This window comes from Lissotriton helveticus, chromosome 6 (genome assembly GCF_964261635.1).
Source record: "Lissotriton helveticus chromosome 6, aLisHel1.1, whole genome shotgun sequence".
Classification (NCBI taxonomy): Eukaryota; Metazoa; Chordata; class Amphibia; order Caudata; family Salamandridae; genus Lissotriton; species Lissotriton helveticus.
In genome coordinates, this window is record NC_136067.1 from 1,551,549,634 (window position 1) to 1,551,572,390 (window position 22,757).

The window sequence follows — 22,757 nt, forward strand, 5'->3', positions numbered from 1 at the left end:
AGAATTAAATAAACCGTCTATTCCAAAACCAACAATGAACAGCAATAGTTCTACAGAAGAAGAGATAGACGTAAATTATGTATTAAACCAAAACAGAACACATCCAGATTGGAAACAGTGGTTGATCTGGCCCACAGATACTAATAACTGTCAAGACAGATTCCTGAACAAAACACAGGGGTTCAAAATGACCAGGCCAGACCCTAGATATCCTCAAAGACATCACCCAGGGATAATAACCACCTACAGTGTGGGCAAATTATGCCTTCAATGGCTGCAAACTTCCACACTGGCAGAAATTAAGCAACACCTAACTTTACTTACTGATGGTGCTGACTTGCGTGATTTCACTATGGGACCACGCAAACAGCGTCAAAAGCGTTTCATAGCAGCCTCTGTATATGCAGCATACAATGAGGCCTGGAAGGTTACTCAAATTGAGACAGCAGAGAGAATACGGGAAATTGACCGTATTAATTTGGAAAAATCACTTTCTGTAGTGGACAATGGGTTAATGACTCTGTCCTCCAGAATTTTTTCTTAGGACAGCATTGTGTCTTCAGCAATCGACATATTATCGCAGGACTTACTGTTATTACAACACGGTCAGTCCCAATTGCGTTCTATTGTACAGCTTGGCTGGACGTTACAAAATCTGCGTTCAGGCTATGTGCCTTGGCGTTTAATCAACACAACGTCACTATTCTATATCTTTAACCTTACTGATAGACAAATCAGTATGGCACAGAAGGGGGCTGATTATACAATCCTGAGCATTGAGAAACTTGAGAGATTACCAGTGACAATGTCAGAACGACCTGTCAGTGAATGGATAATACATGGGATAATAAATATTCCACTATCAACCTTCAGGTTTCAATACTGCCAAAAATATATACAGGCTGGCATGTACGAAAAATTAGGAAAAGGGTACATAAAAACAACATGGAACCTGCCCTATTCGCATGCATGTGTCAGTAATAAAGGACAGAAAGTGTTTCTTAGTGGCAATAATTGTGCAATGTCACTGAGCGGTACACTTCTGTGTAACGGAATTAGTTTGCATGGAGCCTGTGAAGGGAACTCAAATAACCTTTCATGTCACCAGCAAGGCGCACCTGCAACAGAGATAGAACCATTCTTTCAAAGACTCTATAATGGGAGTTACATTCTAATTGTAGATCGCAGATGTTGTAGTCTTATGCCCGGGACTCCTTATCTCGTAACTACGACTGCGAAGGTCAAGTGCTGTGGACACTCATTGTTCCCCAGCTCCTTTCCAGACAGGGAGGCAAGGGCATGGCCCAACTTGAAAATTACTTCTATTCGAATAGATACTTTAAGCAGAATGAAAACAGTGCTTCTTCAGACGCCGACAAGGCTCACGTCATCAAAAGAAACGTATGATCTCCAAGTCGCAAGGACGACTGCAGAGATACATTCATTGTTATCAACTAATTCCCCCATACATTTCGCAGAAATCCTGAATGAAATCTTAAATATTTCTGATACCAGTGGAGTCTCAAAAGTATTTAAGACAGTATTTTCGATGGCATTAACACCATTCAAAGCCATACTGGGTATTTTTCCAGATTTCGTCCATTCGATTTTTGGCGGACTTCCCCTCATTTTAGGACTGATTGCAGGAATCCTATTCCTACTCCTTATATTTCGTTATGGCAAACCATGTCACAGACAGAACACCTGCGACAAGGGAAGAAACAATCCTAGCCATTGGATACCGGGACCGGATATCAAAAATCCTGGGAATATCCCAGCTTAGAGACCTGAACATGACTTGGTTTCTATCATTTCGACCAATGTGGCAACGATGTGTTTTACCTGTATTAAGGTGCCTGCTATGCGGAGAAGAATGCGTGTTAGACACCTGTCTGACGCTACAATCGGATGCGCCAATGGATGCAGAAACATTGTTGAGTCCAACAAAGGCTCACGCTTTGTGCTGCCCTCAAAGGCTACCAATCCTGATGACGGCATTCGTGGAAGCTTCACCACTACGATTAAGGGGTAGTGAAGTTCAAGATGAAAGCAGCATCGATCAGGTACGACCTTCTGTCAGCAATCCAAATCAGAATGTCAATGGAGACAATCATGCGCATGAATGCATGGTTACCTATTTCCGAGTTAGTGGAACTCTCCCAGGAAGCTGTTGACAACTTTTTCGAAAGCCTAAATGATATGATGTTCTCACCAGAGCAGAAATAGAGACTTTTGAGCAAGCTCGTACACGGCGTTCCCTGAATTTGGCCTTCAACTTTAATAATAAAGTCACATGAACAATTTTCCCTCCAGTTCACGGACAGCAATTTTTTCAGCAGCCCCAAAATATTTTTGCATATTTTTCGGGACACTATCTTCTGCTTAAAGTAAGAACTATTCTTAGAGAACTAAGATTTCTAAATTTAGATAGCTTATAGACATTAGCTGCCCGCTGGCATGTTCATAGTTATTATTATTCTGTGATGAAATGGTCTCGAACCTTTTTTCTGTATTAAGAGCCATTTCATGTGTAAATTTTCATATACAAAATAGCAATAATGTATACAAATGCGTGATTACTTTAGCATTATTCTACAGCTTGAGTGCATACTATACATATGACTGCATTTTTCCGTATATTTGATAATTTCAAAATGCATTTATGTATTTTGGGGTGGTAAGGTATACACAATACTCTATAGTATGTTTTACTATGCATAGATTAGTAAATATGTCCATAGTTAGCGTGGAGTGGGTGTGATGTATTCCTATAGGTTCTGTATCGATCCCCCTATTCCTGACCCTATTCCGGTTAACAAACTAACAAGTTAACTAGCAGTCATCCCATGAGGCAGAAAACCCCCATGATGCAGGAACCGTTATCTGATAAAGCCACACTACGGCACAGGAACGTGTTATCTGATTAGGTCATAACGCTTGCCATCTAATTAGACAAGCGATATTCCTCCAGCCCCTGATAAGGCATACGGAGTTCTCATAACAAATCAAACCTATGACAGACCTGGGAAAAACCCTGCGGCCATTGTTTTGATTTCACCGAGAACTTCAGCAAAAGAATGTGCTAACGACCTGGTCGTATGACATCCTTATTGACGTATCTATGTCCATCCTTACGTCAATCTCGGCACCTTAAAGGTATAAATATTACCGATATTGCCCTATGCAAACACACGCGGTGGTGACGAGGACGGAGCAGCCAGACTTGCCGAAGCACAGAGCAGAGCAGACCCCGCTGGCGCAGCCCCGCCTTCTTGACGCGCTGAGATCGAGCAGCTGCCTATTTCTCCTGCCGAGAAATCCAGCTCCGGCGCTTCCGGGTGGCCCTCGCAGGCAGCCTAGAATATCGAGACCAGAGACGAGAGATACCATCACTCATCCATCCTAGATTCAAGGTACAGAACTGAATAACCCCTCGCAGAGAATTCTTTAGTCAGTCACTTGGCAAAAACAAACTTAACTTAAACTGTAACTTTCTATTCCCGCCCACGTATTAGGCTTAGGTCAGGTACACGGGGTAGGCGTATTTAGAAACACCAGTTGAGTACGTTTAGTCAAATGTATATGTGTATGTAATATATTTTATTCATTTTAAACCTTCATATGGCTTAGAAACCATATCAATGTTTTTACAGTATTATTTTATACTTCTGCTTCTAATGTATGCACTTTACTTAGCTATAAGTATTGCAATAATATCGATCCATTTCTCTTGTACGAGAAAAGAGACTGATCAATAAATAACATCTTTTATTGAACACGCCCGTCTCTTCCTTTTCTCTACACTCTGATGAGACTAAGAATGCACGTACTGACTGAGTAAAATAAATTGCCTTTTGTTCACACGACTCTCGAGATACACTCTTGATTAGGGGAGAGCAAAGTTGTCATGTTCTATGGTTGTCAGAAACTAAATCCTTTCTTGTCTAATCAGGGAAGTTAATTCCTCCCTGAACATTCGAGAAAGTTTCTAGTGAACTCTGAGCTAGCTGGCAAACCCAAAACTTTAAGTCTAATATCGACAGTAGTAGACCTAGTTAACGTCTGGTCTAGGCCTATACTATTGAAGGTATTATTCCAATGCGCAGAGCCTATTGGGATAATAGGAACTACACTACAGTTTCACCGAAGGGCTTCCGGTTGGATATTATGAAATATAGTTATGATTCAGCTGTTTCTGATCATAGAGTAATTTCTGGATCAGGTTTTGCAGTCTTTCTAGTGGCTATCTGTTCAATTCGATGTACAGAAATATGTTCTTGCTTGTCCGAATTTGTATCTAGGATAACTTCTTGCATCCCAAGCTTTTCAAATATTTGCTGCCCTTACCACTGGCTTAGACTTTTTACACATTTCTTAACAGATCTTCCACCATCGAAAGGGATACTGAGGCAGATGGTTATGAGATACCGTCTCAGAGATGGTTCATTTTTGTCCTGTCTAAATTGCCAACAACTAAATAAATGGCCCAGTCATTTTTGACTGAAATTTTTCATCGCTAGGGGCTACCTTGTACTATAATTCTGATTGAGGCACCCAATATCCTTCACATTATTAGAATGTTCGGAGCAATATTTGTGAGGTACTGCAGTGCTGCTCAAAACAGATGAGCTTTCATTAACCATATGCCACAGTTTCTTAAAACAATGCAACTTGTAGTGCGGTCATAGCTTCACGTTTCATATGTATGCAAGGTTTTCATCCAAAAGTTTTGTTCCATCTTCTCTTATTGAACCTTTGGTCCCACCAGCTATTGTTTATTTAAATCGGTTCCAGAAGCATACACAACTTGTTTTTTAAAGTATGGGTTCTAATAATGTTGAGTATGAAATAATATGCTGATCAATCAAAACATCAAATCTTGCTTTCTTTTTACATAGAAAAATGTTTGTCTGTCTTCTAGTTTTCTTCCTGTCCATACATTACTAGTAAAACATAAACCACAATTGTTGATCCATTTTTAATAAACCATCAGATCAGTCCTATGTTTTTTGGTTGATGTTTCCTGGAACTAGCAAGATTCATTTTGTCTTAAATGTATCTCAATTGAAGCCATATCTTCCAGATGCTTATCATTGGCTTCATTTAGAACCTCATCTAGTTGTGGTACAAGGACACCTTGAATATCAGGTTCAAGAAATTTGTTACTTACAAATGGTTTGATGTCCGTTTCAAATTTTGATACTTTAGATTGATTATGGTTAAGGTCATGCTCCTTTACTAGTTCACTGTTTCTTTCACTGCCACTCTGATAAACTCCGAGGTTTAGGGAAGGTACACAGTGTTACATCTATTCTCCACCTGGCTTTTCAGGCTTCCATACGCTTGTTACCTGGATGGGTTTCCCATAAATCGCACAAAGCAAGTAGGGTGGCATCAGGGCAAGTTAGTGGCAGGAGGGATATCAACCCTGGGTTTCTTCTTTTATTCAGCAAATACCACAGGTTTCTAGAAAAAGTCTTCATCAAACTTAAAAGCAGCCCGTCCCAAGATGGTGGTCTGTTTTTAGGAGGATTTCTGAGATTCAAGAATTCATAATGTCATAGGGCCTTTTTCTGTGATGTCTATTCCTGTTTGAAGTGTACATATAAAAGAAGCAGTTACAAGTGGAAGATGCGAGCAACATATTTGTTGTCTGATTTTTTTGTTAATATTTTTTTTTGTCATGATCTTCGAATCTGGTTTCTATTTTTCCCCTGATTTTTGCTTCTAGCAGTTTGGATTGTTTCTGCAATCTACTCCTAGATTTGTCTGGTTCTTTTCTGTTTCCAGATCAGGTGAAGTTTGGTGACTTGCTGATTAACACAGTGTTATATTCATCTTCAATCAAAAGCCACAAGATTGCTAACAAATATTTTTTACCCTTGGTTGTTTTTATCCTCTTAAATGGAACCATCCTAAGGAGCATTTTGACATCTTTCATGTCTGTTATTCTTTATAGGGTGTGTGTGGTTACCAGAAGGAGCACCCTTTTTCTTAAGGGAATCACAAAGGGTACTCAGCAGACCTTCTGTGGCCCAGTCTTTGACAGAACCAATTGAAGAATCACAAACCAGCAATCAACAGTATCGGCTGGACACTATTGACTGTCTTGCTCTGATCTGTAGTAGCACATAAAGTTAGGATTGCCTAGACCTATGAATCTTTATCTCTACTTTACTTACAGTGCTACAAGCTTTTTTTTGTCTCTGGTTCCCTTTTCCAAAAAAGTCAGTAATTCTCCTTTCGCTGGGCAGTCTTTTCTCTTGTTTTGTATTCTGCCCCGTTCTCTTCTTTGGTTCAATCTGTTTTATGTTCCCCATTTTCATTTTCCCATCCACTCTTACTCTATTTTTGTTTCTTGCAAAGTCACTTTGATTTGGTCCCTGCTATTCCTGCTACCTTTACTTCATTTGCTTTTCCTTTGTTTCACCTTAAAGACAAATGTTTCTAAATGCATTTGTTTTATGTGCATGAATGCAAAGACTGAATGATAAAAAAGAATCCAGAGTCTAATATAATTAACTAGATAGCACCTTACTTGGCTCCATAGCTCGAGCCGTAACAGCATGACACCATAGTGTTATTTCTGCTAGCTTGGTAACCACACAGTATAATCTTTTATTCCCCCCCCTTTTTTGTATATCACTAGCAGATCAGTTACAGAGTAACAATATGGAAACATTCTGTAGTGATACTTGCCCACCTATCTAGAATAGACTGTTGTCTCCCTTCTGATGTTAAAAACATAGTTCAAGTGTTAGTTCCCCACTAGCAACTTAATAATCATGATCGGAGGTCGTAGGATATGGAATATTTTATTACCACCTCAACGGACTACAACCACCTTGTGGAATACTGGTACTTTACAGTGACTAGAAAATCATGCGAAAAATTAAACAATAATCAAAACGAAAACAATATATTACACTGTGTGTGTGTATATATTATATTATGTGACAACATGTGGGGATTTGAGGCAACTTATTGTTGATTACTAAACAATTTGCCTGTGTAGTGTTTAAATTGTTAAATAATTTGTGTGTCCCCTTTTAAGTGTGGAGGGAATTTTCCCTTTAAATGGCTTGTCTACACACTCAAACTATATGACCCTGTTGAAGGCTTCTGCAGAAACACGTAGGTCTCTTTGTTGCACAGTCTGTGGTATGAACATTTAATAATAGGATACTTACAATCCACTGGTGCCTGGCTGTGCTGCTTTCTTCTATACCCTCGGATCGATGTAAACCCAAAGTGCTCTATTTGTGGTCGAGCAGCCTTAGGCCTAACACAGAGGAGTGTAAGACATTTGTTATACACACAGTGATCAATACATGGCACACGACTCAAAAAGGAGATCCACACCAATTTTAGAAAAACAAGCTTCTTTTACAATTTATTTTAAGATCCAGATGTACGTTAGAAGGCAAGTATTCTTTTCAATAAAAATACTTTTCACTTTAAAAAGTGGGCACTTAGTGCAATTTTTCAGTTCAGCAATGTTAATCTATGGGAGGAAAACAAGAATGCAGTTTTGAAGTTATGTTTTAAAGGTAAGTACATGACTTACAAATCCAGTCTTCAGGGTCTGTGGTCAACATCAGGCACAGTTCAAATTAGTACCAGGACTACACCACCAGCGGCACAGGGGCAGCCGGATGCAGAAGTCAAATTCAGGTCAGGCACCCAAAGTAATCCTAAGGAGACTGGGGATGATCGAAGTTGTCCTGCTCACAGGTAAGTAAAGCGGTGTCAGGGGTCAATGCCCATGTAAATTCTGATGCTCTTGAATTCTGATGAAGGGACACTGTTGGGTAAGCTCCACAGGCCCAGGAGCTTCGGAGGCAGGGATGTCCTTTGGCGTCGGTAAAGTCTTACTAGAGCATGTCGGGGGGATTGTTTGGATTGAGGCTGCAGGTGTGGATGTAGAGTTCGGCAGGGGTCAGCCCACGGTGAACTCTTACTCCCAAACGCTGGGGAACCTTCACAGGATCGATGGTCCACTTGGACTTGGGCAGTGTGCGTCTGGTGCCGAGGTGGGTCCGGTGGCGGTTTTACGGTTCTTCAGGGCAGAGATCTTCGGTTTTAAAGTTGGTTTCTTCTTGGACAGGTCCACTGTCCACGGAAGTTCTTAATCTTTATTGAGGCAGATAGTCCTCCCAGGGTTTTGGAGGTCGCTGGGACCGTAGGATGAGTCGACGGTTTGTAGCAAGGGCAAAAAGCAGCAGACAGGCTGGTAGGGCTGGCTCCAAGTAAGTCACTGGTCCTTCTTTCTTACTGGTGCAGCTCTTTGGTGTCCGTGCTTTGTAGCTCGTCAGGCATCTAACTTTAGGGTCTGAGGATGTCACCCAACGGGTCCAGAAACATGTCTGATGGTAACAGGCTGCCTAAACCCAGTCCGAGACCACTCCAGGGTTCGTAGGTTTTCAGTGGGCACCTCTGAAGTGCTCTCTGGGTACATGTTTTAATAAAGCCAACACTAGCATCAGCGTGGGTTTATTATGGGGAGTTGTTTGGTACCAAACACTTCTGGCTTCAGTGAAGCTATATTGTAGGAGTGTATCTGCTCCTCCAGATATGCCCATACCCGAGATATAGTCCACCCTGCCTTAGGTTTGTAAGGCCTGCCAGAGGTATGACTTACCTATACCTTAGACTGTGCTCCTTGAAATTACACATAGGCAGTGTGCCATGTCGACTTTGTTGTTTTTCTCTGCACCAAGGCATGCAGGCTGCAGAGGCAGTTTGCATGGCCTTGGTGAGGGGTGCTTAGGGGAACTTTTCAATGCCAATGCCCTAGGTACGAAGGCTACCATTTACTTGAGACTTCCGGGGAGGTCTGAAGTGGTGCCAAATGAGATACAGGTTTAGGGAAGGAGGTATGGAACAGGTGACCTTGTTGGCAGAGACCCTGTGCATTTTCAGTTGAAACCACATCGTTTTCCAGGAAAAAAGTGAGGGGCTAACCATGTCAAAAGAGGCACTTTCTCACATCTGGATAGTTAGCATTTTTTGTTTCTTGGAGTAAATATTTGTCATAATACTTGTTAATATATCAACAGTTTGTCAGGTGGTCTGCCAAATGTGATTTTTCTTGGCAAAAAGTTTGAAAAAATTTAAATAATTGACTTTTTATCCTTCCCTTTTCACTTTTTGTTTTCCAGTTCACCTTTGCTAAAATGTGGTTACTGTACGGTCAGTTTGAAATACGACAAAAAACTCTTCCTCTAGCTCGAAGAGCTTTGGTAAGTATGTCTGTGTATTACATTTCATAGAAAACCAAAATCATTTGCAAGTAGAAATGTTTAGAACGGAGTGTGATGTTTTGGGAATACATTTTATATTATTCTGTCCTCACTCAGGAACTACTTACCAGGTTCCTGCTGCTATTTTCCAAACATCAGGATTTCGAAAGGGAAGTTGAGACATGGCAGCTGCATGATGATTTTGCAACCTTATGGCTCCTGATTTAATGCTGGTCATACTTGCTTCCTAAGGTTTTAAGAATGTGTCCTATTTCTATTTTCGAAACAAAACAAAACTAAACTGCACCTCATGTGTACACTCTTAAGTTTCACATTTCTCAATAGAAAGGCTGTTGGAAAGACTTTTTCATCAGTCTGTTTGATGTAGAGGGTTAAACATTTGACACAGCTCTGTCCCTGATGCTGTGATTTGTCTATACCCGACTAGCACTTTTATGCCCTCATCTCAGACTGCAAAGGTCTTGTTCATTGCAAATCTAATAAGTCAAGTTAGACCGATACATACTGGTTTTGCTAGAATGGTTTAATGCAACTCATGCTTCTTGGATGCAAAGGAAATATCAATTAATTTCTCTTTGTTTGGTGGTGTGTTTAGTTTTTAAACTATAGGTGTGAGTTGCTAGCACCCAAGCTAAAAGCAAATCACTTCTGGAAGATGATGCTTGTTTATGAGTTAAAGGAATCTCTGTTAATATTTTGGCTCAGACAACCAATAGCACTTATGCTTTCTTGAATATCATACTTCTGACAAAGAACTATAAAGTGGAATACTAAGGTCGGTGCAAGTGTTGCACAAGTTCTACTTTCATGATTCCAGAGGAGAGGAAGTTTTCTATATAGTACACCAAAATGAGGTACACTGTGTAGAGAGCCCAGGCAACCCTTACTGGCTTACAGAGGCAAAAATTATAACACTAAATGCTCTTATCTGTGGTAGTGTGGGCAAGCAGTTTACACCTATCCGAGGGAGGGTCTAAGCATTCTTTGTACTCTTAGAGACAATAAATGTCACATACTCAAAGATTAAATCCGAGACCAATTTAGAAAAATAACTCATATTTTTATATACATTTTGATGCCAAGAACTTCATCGGCAAGAATGTACTTTTTTAAAAATTGAATTCCACAGGTAAGTAAAATGTTCACTTAAATGCGTCTTTATGTGTAATGCTTTCCAATGGGAGAAAAAGACATGGTATACAAGTACTTGCAGTAGGTTTCCGGGGGTCCACTTCAGGTCTTAAGGTGGTAGGAGAGTGAGGTCCAAAGTACTACCAGTAGTTAGGGTTTACCTGCCCTGGGGCCTCCGGGTACAGAGGTGCTGGCCAGGTTGGTGGCCTTACGCGCTACCTCGAAGGGGGGGGGGGGTACCTTTAAAACAGACTGCAGAGGGGGTCTTGAGGACAAGTCTGGGAGCTCCCAAGGGGGAGGGGTTGGTTCTCCCTTCCCAATGGTACTATTCCCCAGTGGATCCCTGCTTGGGTAACGCTGCAGGAGAGTGATTCCCAAACAGAGATCCACCCACTAGACCCCCCTGTGATGATTTTTAAGGGATACTTCTCTCTTCCACCCAGCCCCCAGCCCAAAAAGTATTTCTTTTTTGGGGGGGGGGGGAATAGGAGGCAGTTACATTCACTCTGCCCTCACCCACCCATATAACCCGCAGCAGCCTTTCTGCCCCCCCCCCCACCCCCGGCAATGGGCTAGTGCTCCTCGGCTCAAAAGTCTTTCTGCTAACATGCACCCCCCCCCCCCCCCCACACACACACACACACACACAGGCATCAGGCCTAGCCTCCACCCACCCATATTACCCCCAGCAGACATTTTGCCACCTGGCGGGGGGCAGTAAGCCCACTATACCACCAGTGATTATATCTGGAGTTGGCAGCTCCCCTCCTGGCAACAGGCTAATGCTCCCCCTACCACCAGGCCCAAATGTCTTTCTGCCCCCGGGGATGGGTGGGGGGGGCGCAGACAGCCCACTAGACACCAGGAATTATTTATTTGTGAAGAAGTGGATGGGGGGCGGCCAGCCTAGGCATTGGGCCTAACCTCACCCCTCAGATGACCTGCAGCAGTATCTCTGCCCCCGCTCCGGGGGGCAGAAAGACAAATTGTGGAGGTGGCCCACCCATCTTCCCACATATTGGACTTAGCCTCCTCCTCCCATTAGACCATAACCAGTCTTTCTGCCCCCCCCTGGAAACTAAATCATCCCCTTCTTTTTGGCAAGAAGGGCAATTTGGATTTTGGATATTTTTTATTTATTTTTATTTATTATACATATGGGTAGTAGAGTTGGAATAAGTCCCACTATCGTTCTACCTCTATGCTGAATGGCTGCACTTGTGAGCTTGGTCAGCTGTCACTTTGGGAAACCTGCCAGACCCAGACATTTCAGAGAACTTGACATAGGGGGGAGTCTAGGGTGGTATGCCTTCCGTGGATCCCACAAAGTTTTCTTACCCACAATGCCCTGCGAACATCAAACTTTGCCTAAAACTATGCATTTTCATTTCTGTTACATAAACGTCCAGAATCAGCAGGAATCCACAAGATTTCTACCCCCTAGCGTTCCCCTACTTGTCCCAATAAAAATGCTACCCCACTTGTGTGACTTGGTCTAGTGCCCCCGACAGGCACAAATCAAACCAGGGTCGATTAGTCGCTCCGCAAGACTCCTATTGAACATGATTTGTTGCTTGCCTGTCACATGCACCAGGGCCCAGCCCCATTGTTGGATCCAAGTGAGGAATGCCACCCTGGACTACCCTGGGTGTCTGGTTTTCATAATGTCTAGGTTTGGTAGGTGTCCTTTGGTAGCCATTGATCCCTGGCCAAAAAAACACTGCTACCCTCATTGCCGAATCATATCATTTTTGTGACAGGAAATGTTAATGACTCCTTGTTTTATTTTGGGGTCTTTCCTGTTGCAGGCACTATGTGCCCTAACAAGTGAAGTACCATTTTTTTCAGAATACTTGGGGGAATGCTGGGTATAAGGAAAATTGTGGCTCTCTGCAGACTCCAGAACTTTCCATCACAGAAATGTGAGGAGAATTTGTTTTTTGTCAAAAGTTGCAAGGGATTCTGGGTAAAACAACCTGGTGAGAGCCATGCAAGTCACCTCATCCTGGATTCCCCTATGTGTCTAGTTTTAAGAAATGTATAGGTTTGCTATATTTCCCTAGGTGCTGGCTGAGCTATAGCCCAAAATCCACAGCTACCTAGTTTGCAAAAAACAGATCAGTTGTGACTGAAAAAATGTGGTGTATCCATATTGCATTTTTGGCAGTTTTCTGTTGCAGGCACTAAGCCTACCCACACAAGTGAGGTACCATTTTTATCAGAAGACTTAGGAGAATGATCGATGGAGGAAGTTTGTATCTCCCTGTAGATTCCAGAAACTTTCATCACAGACATGTGAGAAAATGTGTTTTAGTTAGTCAAAGTTTGAGGTTTGCAAGGAATTCTGGGTAAAACAACCTGGTGAGAGCCATGCAGGTCATGCCATCCTGGATTGCGCTAGGTGTCTAGTTGTGCAACATTTACAGGTTTGCTAAGGTTCCCTAGGTGCTGGCTGACCTAGGCCCAAACTCCACAGCTAACCACTTTGCAGAAAATGGGTTAGTTTTGAGTGGAAATATGTGATGTATCCATGCTGTGTTTTGAGTTGTTTGCTGTCATGGGCCTACCCACACAAGTGAGGATCGTTTTTATCAGAAGAGACATAGAGTAGTAAGATATTTATTACCATTTGGATTTCACTGTATTTGTGCCTTCCAAATGTAAGCCAGTGTGTAAGAAAAAAGACATTTTGAAAAATACCCTCTAAATCATATGGTCATACAGGTACCCACAAATTCAGAGTTTTAAAAATACCACTGTTCCTAAACTATAGCTTGTGCCCATTAAATACATAGGTTACCTTGATATCTATTTTTCAATGTACATATTTCAACATATGAATTGGTCTAAACTGTGGGGTAGCGCGGAAAATACTTCCATTCGACAAGAAGAAGCCTGGGGGCTACGGAAAAAAACTAATCACGATGGATTGGGACCTAATAATGGAAGCATTTAAGGCACACAAACCTGCACCTGTCCCACAGCGCAGAAAGAATAGACATGTTCAATACATCAGTCCCCTGCACAAACAAGAAACCCTGAGCCTAGTTCTGTTACACAACTTTACCATGCACATTTGTACTACCCCTGCTGGCGTTAGTGGTGATACACGAGTCGCAGCCTATTGACCACAATGTGCGATTGAGAAGGGCCAGTAGAGTTGGGAAGTTGGAGGGGAGGGGGGAGACAAATAACACTGTTTAATTTTATTTCTTTGTTAATACTGTTACTACAACTGTATAGGTAAACAGATTTCCCTTTGCAGCTACAACAGAGTTGTCTATGACTATTACAGGATGTCATAAGTCATGTTTAGTGTAATGAATTAAGATCCCCACTTGATTCATCAATGTAACTGCATTACATATTACTTTAAAACATTTATTGTATGTACCTATGTCCCTATAAGGTGCAAAACTTAAAACCATTTTACAATTCAGATCACTTGTTGTCTCTGGCCACCTAGGGTTCTTGTACAACCTACAAACCCTATGTATCCCCACAACCAAAAGGGTCTAGTCGACGTAATGGTACATTGCTTTTGTAAATCCACCATTGTGACAAAAAGTTACAGATTGAAATATTGTCACAAATGACTGGTTTTTTCCTACACGTTTTCAATATTTCAGCTAGTTTTTTTGGGAAACATTGAGGGGTCTACACATATGACCCTTGCAGAATATAGAATGTTGTCTACTTTTCAGAAATCTATTGCTTTTCTGGATCACCCATGGGTTTCACACTGGTTTGCACTTCAAACTGGTAGTAGGTTGAAAGCACAAAATATAGGAAAAATGGGCTACCTATTGGTAAAATGCCAAAACTGTGGTAAAAAATATGTTTTTTTCATTCAACTCTGCTTGTTTCTGTAAACTTGGAAGATAGTGACTTTAGCACATCGAACCGTTTGTCGATTCCAGTTTATTGGAAAAAAACAGACACTTTTATCCAGAGCACTTTTTTCCTTTTTTCCCTAAAAACTCAAAATGTATCTATAGTTTGGCTATTTCCATATCCCCCTGCAGGGGAATCCACAATCCAGGGTTAACCTTTGGGAACCCCAGGATGTGTGATAAAAAGGCCACAAATTGGGCATGGATACCATACATGAAAAAAAAGTTATGGAGGCCTATGCGCGAACTACCACAAATAGCCAAAATGGGCTCTGCAGCGAAAGAGTTAAAAAATAAAGACATTTATCAGTTTCTTCGTAATGAACTTGTATCCTTTTCATTACATATTCATAACCACTTGTTTTAATTGTACTTACCTAGGGCACATCAATTGGGAAATGCCCGAAAAACAAGTTATTTAAAGGTTACATTGAATTGGAACTGCAACTGCGAGAGTTTGATCGGTGTCGAAAACTATATGAAAAATTCCTGGAATTTGCGCCTGAAAATTGCACATCTTGGATTAAATTTGCAGAATTGGAGACCATTCTTGGTGATACTGAGAGAGCAAGGGGCATATATGAATTGGCAATCAGTCAACCACGATTAGACATGCCAGAGGTAAGCAGCTTATTTTGACTTTAACATAAAATTAAAATTGGTGTTTCATTCCTATGTAAAACTGCCCATTTACACAGATTGCTAAATATTTACATAACTATGGAATTTGCAATCTCTTTGATTGATACATGTATTCGTGTTGGAAAGGTAACTACATCCTAGGAGAGTTAAACCAATCACTTTTCGGAGGTAAATAAATGTAAATGAGTGATCAAGGTTCTTACAAAGGATCTGTTAGTTACTATGGGTAGGAAGTAAAATTAGCACGGGAGTGCCTGTTTAACCAGATAATTGCCACTCTTGCGTTACAGAATGGGAAACGTTTGAAAATGTACTAAAGACAAAATATTCAACAGAATGTTCCATTAAAAATCTCATTGACTCTCATGCCTAATACTGTAGTGAATACCTTCAGTGCATTCTTTGAAAGGGACATTCAGTTGAAAAATGTAAAGTCTTCTTTGCTTGGGAGACACCCCTTGCATCACCTTTTCTGAGACTTTTTTTAGGCTCGCTGGGGGAGATATCTTTAAGCACCCTATTGCTCTCTGTTGTTACATTTTAGCCATAGATATGGTGAAGATTCTCAATGTACACGAGAGGATTCCCTCTGAATTTGATCCAATTTTTTAGTGGAAGCCCTCCGTCACCCACTAGTAAGAGTTTGTTATGTTGGGCCCTTGTCCATTCTTGAGACACCTCTATTACAGCGAAGCAGTCTGTTTAGGTTTTGCTTACTTACTTTTTTCCTCAATAGCTTGATAACCAGTATGGGTTTGTGGAAGGATGTGCATGCTGAGCACATGGCTTTTGACTGCTTTATATTGGTGACCTGTCACTCAAAAGAATACCTTATCCTGTTTCTAGGGAGTTATGATTGCTTTACACATTGTGCAGACTCATTCTTTTTTTCTATATTGGTTACAAGGTTTTGTTAATTGAGTATTTGTCAATACTAATAAGAAAAATTACAATGAAAAGTGTAATACCATAATGTTTGTCATTAAATCTTTTAAGAAACTTATTGTAATTGAACTAATTCATTTTCGTAGGTGCTGTGGAAATCCTATATTGATTTTGAAATTGAACAAGAGGAATATGAGAAAACTAGAAATCTTTACCGCCGACTACTTCAACGCACTCAACACGTTAAGGTATTTTGTAACGAGTTACATTATTTACAGTTTCCTAAAATATTTCTTCACAACTTGATTTGTTTATTCTTGACCTTAATGTTTCAACAAATAACTGCATCAGACAGTTTACGTGTTTTGTGTGTTTGTGTGCGTGCATGCTCAAGCATAACTTTCATTAATTTTAATCCATGATGCTCATTTCTCAGGTATGGATCAGTTATGCTCAGTTTGAACTTTCATCAGAAATGGAAGAGAATGTGTCCAAGTGCAGACAGATTTATGAAGAGGCCAACAAAGCTATGAGAAATTGTGAAGAAAAGGAAGAACGACTTATGCTTCTGGAGTCCTGGGAATCCTTTGAGGAAGAGTATGGAACAGGATCCAATGTAGAGAGAGTGGAGAAACTCATGCCAGAGAAAGTTAAGAAGAGGCGAAAGCTCCAGGCTGAAGATGGGGTAAGTTTGAGCAAAATGAGGAGGCAGCTTTTTCCCAACTTCGTTATTGTTATTTTAAATGCAATACATGTACGCCTGATCTCTTATATGGCTTGAGGAGAAAGTCCTTTATCTCTCCCTTAAATTGCTTCCTGAAGAATTACCTTTCTGTTACCTTTTAAAACTAAAGCTGGGAAAGCATGTGTACTTTTCTCTGACCTATTGCTCCCATTTTCAGCATTTTCTTTTCTTTGGTGGATTACTGAATGTTTTCTTCTGCGTCATATCCGCCTATTAGGAAGATAATCAGTCTGCCGGTTTCAGGTTAATCTGTCCCCCTTCAGTTTCTCTGTCAGGGAAACTAAAGACGTGTGACCTCATCTAGTTGACCACTGTAAATTCTGCTGGGTATTTAAGCCCTGGCTCTTCCTGTGTGCCTAGTTTAAAGCATTTTAACTTTCAAGGTAGACGGGTTGCTTTCAGAAGGCCTAGCAGAAATAGACCATGGACATAGCATATGTTCTTTAAAAGCCACATAACAAAACATTGAAGTGGGACTTGCTCCACCTTAGCTCAGCAAGTGTGGATTCATGTGAGTGTGAAACAGTGCAAGTAGGATTAACAGAAAAAGTTAATAATGCCTTCATGGTATTATCATCAAAAAAGCTTTTAAAATTGAGCACCTTTAAAGTAGACAGGGTTAGTAGGCACAGAAGGAGGCTTTTCCGGCAACCCAACGTGTAATCCATCGCCCTGAAGGGCAATGTATATACTCTGCCTCACCTTTTTTTCTGAAATCGCCTGCCTGGGCATGATGCTTCATTTTGCTTTATGTGCTCACGTGCTATGTAGTTGGACAGCGATTCTTGAATTAGAGCAGAGGCATTAATGCAGTGGAGTCTTGGCAAAGAGTGTAGGAATATACTCACTGTTCTTATTTAGGAATAGGTCGCTTCCCCACCGCTGCAGCGCCACCTGTGCCTGTGACCCGCCTGCTCTGCTCCTTGTGGGCCAGTGTCTGCTGCCCATTTTGTTTTCTGTACCCCCGTGTGATGGTCGCCCTTCTCTCCCTTGGAGCCTCGCTCGCCGCTGCTCCCCCGTTTTCCTGCCGCTGCCTCCCGTGCGCCCCCCCGTGCCCATTCGCTGACCACCCTCCCACCTCCCAGCTGACCGCTCCTCCCCACCTCCCTTAAAATGGCGGCCGCTGCGAGACTGCGCAGCGGGGGGGCGCCAAAGGCAAGCCCGTCTGCGCCCGTCCGCGCCTGGACCGCACCCAGCGCCACAACCCCTGGCCCCCGACGTCTCCAGGGCACCCAACTGAGGTACGACACCGCCACCCTCATCGCACTCAACACAGGATGATCTGCTGCCTGCCACCGAGCCACGCCGAGGCGCACCCACGGACCCTTCACCTGCCAAGCATGCAAATTCTCCTACCTCCGAACCTGCACACCTCCCACCGAACGCAGCAACAACAACAGCCACCTCAAGTGCATCCTCCTCAACACCCGCTCCGTCCACAAACACGCCATCGAACTCTGGGAACTCCTGGATACAACAGCACCAGACGTCGCCTTCCTCACGGAAACTTGGATGAACGCCTCCTCGGCCCCCGACATCGCCATAGCCATCCCGGACAGCTACAAAATCACTGGGAAAGACCGCGTCAAAAAAACTGGAGGAGGCATCGCCATCATCTACAAGAACAACATCAGCGTCACGACCAACGCCGAAGACACACTCACCGCCGCCGAACACCTACACTTCCAAATCCACACTGACCCCCAGACCACCCTCAGAGGAACGCTCATCTACAGACCACCCGGGCCCACGGACACAATTCTGCGAAACCATCACCGACTTCATCAGCTCGCACGCCCTAACCTCACCAGAGTACATCCTCCTAGGGGACCTGACCTTCCACCTGGAGAAAAACAACGACAACAACACCACCACCCTGCTCGCCAACCTCGGACTCAAGCAACTGGTGGACACCTCCATCCACTATGCTGGCCACACGCTCGACCCCATCTTCTCGGCCAGCAGCCACGTTGCCTTCAGCCACTCCACCGGACTACACTGGACCGACCACAGCTGCATCCATTTCACCTTCAAGAAGACCACATCCCACCACCACACGCTACAGATCCCCCGCAGATGCTGGACCAAAATCACCACAGACCAGCTGACCACATCGCTGAGCCAGAACCCACCGGTCAACACCCCTGACACCAACAACGCAGGAGACCATCTTGCACAATGGATCGCCAACTGCGCCGACAACCTCGCTCCACTGAAGAAATCCCCAGGCAAGACTAGCAACAGAAAATCCTCATGGTTCACAGACACCCTCAAAATCGCAAAGAAATTGTGCCGAACCCTCGAAAAAGCCTGGCGCCACAAGCGGACATCAGAAAACATGACCGCCCTCGAGCGCCACCCGCGAATACCACCAGATGCTCCACACCACCAAAAGGACATTGTTCAAAGAGCGGCTGGACAACAACTCTCACAACAGCAGGAACTCTTCAGCATCGTCAAAGAGCTCTCCAACCCCAGCGCCAGCAACAACGACATCACACCGTCGCAAGACCTCTGCAACTCCCTCACCACATTCTTCCACCGCAAGATCACAGATATACACGACAGCTTCGGACCCCAGACCCCGCCCCCAGCCACCAAACCAACGACCCCCACTACCACCCTCAGCCCATGGACCCTCATCAGCACTGAAGACACCACCCGCGTCATGAACACCATCCACTCCGGCTCCCCCTCCGACCCATGCCCTCATCACATCTTCAACAAAGCCGACACCACCATCGCACCCCACCTCCGGAACGTCATTAACTGCTCCTTCACGTCAGCCACCTTCCCAGGAAGCTGGAAACACGCAGAAATCAACGCTCTTCTGAAAAAACCAACAGCGGACCCCAAAGACCTCAAGAACGTCCGCCCCCCTTCCCGGCCAAAGTCATCGAGAAGACCGTCAACAAACAGCTGACTGCATTCCTCGAAAAAAACAGCTCGCTCGACCCATCCCAGTCTGGATTTCGAGCCAACCACAGCACCGAGACCACCTTCATCGCAGCCACCGATGACCTCAGGACCCTGATGAACAACGGAGAGACAGCCGCTCTCATCCTCCTGGACCTCTCTGCAGCCTTCGACACCGTCTGCCACTGCACCCTAATAACCCGCCTCTACAACACTGGGATCCAAGAAAAGGCCCTGGACTGGATCACATTGTTCCTCTCCGACAGAACCCAGAGAGTCCGCCTCCCTCCCTTCCGCTCCGAGGCCACCAAGATCATCTGAGGCGTACCCCTAGGCTCCTCACTCAGCCCAACTCTCTTCAATATCTACATGAGCCCCCTCGCCACCATCGCCCGCAAACACAACATCAACATCATCTCCTACGCCGACGACCCCCAACTTATACTCTCCCTCACCAAAGACCCTCTCACCGCCAAAGCCAACTTCCAGGACAGAATGAAAGAGGTCGCAGAATGGATGAGGCACAGCCGTCTGAAGCTCAACTCGGACAAGACGGAGGTTCTCATCCTCGGACAATCCCCTTCCGCCTGGTACGACTCCTGGTGGCCCACGTCGCTGGTCACCGCACCAACACCCACTGACCACGCACGCAACCTGGGATTCATCCTTGACTCCTCTCTCACGATGACCAAGCACGTCAACGCAGTCTCGTCCTCGTGTTTCAACACCCTGCGCATGCTCCGAAAGATCTTCGGGTGGATCCCCACCAAAACCAGAAAGACGGTCACCCAGGCCCTCGTCACCAGCCGATTGGACTACGGGAACGCCCTATACGCAGGAACCACAGCCAAACTTCAGAAGCGCCTTCAGCACGCCTCCGCACGACTCATCCTCGACATCCCCCGCCACAGCCACATATCCACCCACTTGAGAAACCTGCACTGGCTCCCCGTCAGCAAGAGGATCACATTCAGGCTGCTCACCCACGCACACAAAGCGCTCCACAACATGGGCCCTGAATACCTCAACAACCGCATCTCGTTCCACACCCCCACCCGCCAGCTCCGTTCCTCCAGCCTCGCCCTCGCCACCGTCCCACGGATTTGCAGAACCACCACGGGAGGAAGATCGTTCTCCTACCTAGCAGCGAAGACATGGAACTCCCTCCCCGCACACCTACGACTGACCCAGGATCATCTCACCTTCAGGAAACACCTCAAGACCTGGTTATTCGAGCAGTAGCAGCACAACCCCCCCCCCCCCCCCTTTTTTTTTTTTTTCCTCCAGCGCCTTGAGACCCTCACGGGTGAGTAGCGCGCTCTACAAATGTACTGATTGATAGGAAGTGTTGAGCCATCTCTAGTAGAGATCCAAGATGTCCGTTTCAGGAGTGCTCAGCCTCCGGAAGATAGTCCTGTCACATTCTCAAAATTTTATTGGATCTGAAGGGTTTATAGATTGAAACCTACCAAGGGTTAAGGCATATGAATTTTGTTTTGGCTTAGTTGCAGAAAACTAGGTGCTCTCATTAACGCAGAAGGACTGCAATGTTCCTATGTTTCAGATACTGTTTAGATGAATCTTAGTTTGTGTAAAAATATTTTTTCTATAGTAAACATTTTAATTAACTCGCACTACTTTAATCTGTCTCCTGCAGAAGTTAACACAAGTGATTGATAATTTTTGTACTGACAAAATTACAGCAAATCATTCTGATGAATAGTTCTAACCGCAGACTTCTCGCCTTAGAACATCCCTTGGTGGTAAAATTGGTCCGGAGATTTTTCCAATAATGCGCCTGTGCGCCAATTGGTGGTGTCATGTGGCTCCGCACTAACTCCTCACTTCCCTGGAAGAGACTAAGCTGAATATACACACCACGCCTGTGTTCTGACATCAGTTTCTTTCTTTCCATTACTTCTGACGCAGATACAGAGCCCCGCTCCCACATTTGTCAGTCTTCAGAGGATTCTAAACATCTTTTCAACAGTGTGCTAGGGCATGATATCCCCACTGAAAAATCACAGAATTCAGCTGTGCTGCAACTGCAGGGAGCAGATGCTAGTCATGGACCAGCGCAAAGTGTGCCTTTGGTGTCTGGCCTCGCCCATAACTCAGTCTCGTTACAAATGCACCCTAATACACCTGAAGGTGAAATACAATCAAAATAGGATGACAATGGTAGTCGAGATGCTAGCACATACACAGATTCAGGAAAGTGTAACACTCATAAGTAGGTATGGCATGCTCAAGGAAAACAAGGACATTGTCACCCCAATGGCGTCCTATTTAGGGAAGAAGCCAAACACATAAATTAGAAAGAATGTTCAGAGCACCACAACAGAAAAACAGTATCAAAGTCTGTAGAGCTACGCCTGATTTAATAAGCGCTGTAACGGCGAGTGTGTGCCTTATAAACGTTTACTTTTAAAACTGTGATTTCTGCCTGATACAGCTTTGTGTATTTTTAACTGTGTATTCCTGAGAAGCGCATTGTACCTTTAAATTGGTCTTCGCCGCGGTCCATCACGGCTGGTGCCGGTTGTGTGGAGGGCGTTTTTGACCTTTTTACCCGACCCCTGTGGGCGTAACACTTCCATCAGAGGCGGGACCGGTGCCTTCTTAGGCACACCATCTCCCCACGCGCAGTGGACGCGCCTGATTTAATAGGCGCTGTAACGGCGAGTGTGTGCCTTTATAAACTTTTACTTTTAAAACTGTGATTTCTGGGGCGTGGCTTGGACGACAAAGAAGATGGACGTCTAGGTCCGAGGGCTCCGTGAACCCTGAGAAAACTAAGGCGATTATAAGAAGCCAAACATGAGGTTTTAACCTTGAAGAGGAGCCAACGAGGTATGAAGATCAGGGCTACAAGGTGGTAGGAGCCGGCAGTCTCGGAAAAAGCCCAGATAGCCAAAAACTTACTTTTGGAGTCTAAGCAGGGAAGCGAGAGGAGAAGCAAGATGGCGACAGGGCGGTGCTAAGAAGAGAAGAAGCCGAGTCGGGTCGAGTCAGGCAAGGCTGTGGCTCCCCCACCAAGCGACAAGCCTGAAAGTCAAGCGCTTAAGCGGAGCTCAGGAGGTGCTCAAGCGGAGTGAAGTGGAGAGGAGTAACGGGTGGCAGAAAAAGAAAATGCAAACGAGCTGCAACGTGCTGGTGCTCAATTGAAGTGTGAAAAAAAAAAAAAAAAGGCTGAAAGGGCAGAAGCGGAAGGTGAAAGCCGTAACAACCTACCGGTCGGTCGACAACTCGGTCGGAACAAGGCGGAAGCAGAAGAACAGA

General features: G+C 44.0%; 1 protein-coding gene across 1 annotated transcript in view; it reads left to right on the top strand.

Annotated features, from left to right (window-relative positions):
• CRNKL1 (crooked neck pre-mRNA splicing factor 1) overlaps positions 1-22,757 on the top strand; it is a 187,370-nt gene that overhangs the window by 132,717 nt on the left and 31,896 nt on the right. Inside the window, exons 10-13 of the mRNA XM_078649338.1 lie at positions 9,162-9,242; positions 14,669-14,908; positions 15,961-16,062; positions 16,251-16,499. Coding sequence (XP_078505464.1) covers positions 9,162-9,242; positions 14,669-14,908; positions 15,961-16,062; positions 16,251-16,499 — 672 coding nt within the window. The remainder of the gene's footprint in view (positions 1-9,161; positions 9,243-14,668; positions 14,909-15,960; positions 16,063-16,250; positions 16,500-22,757) is intronic.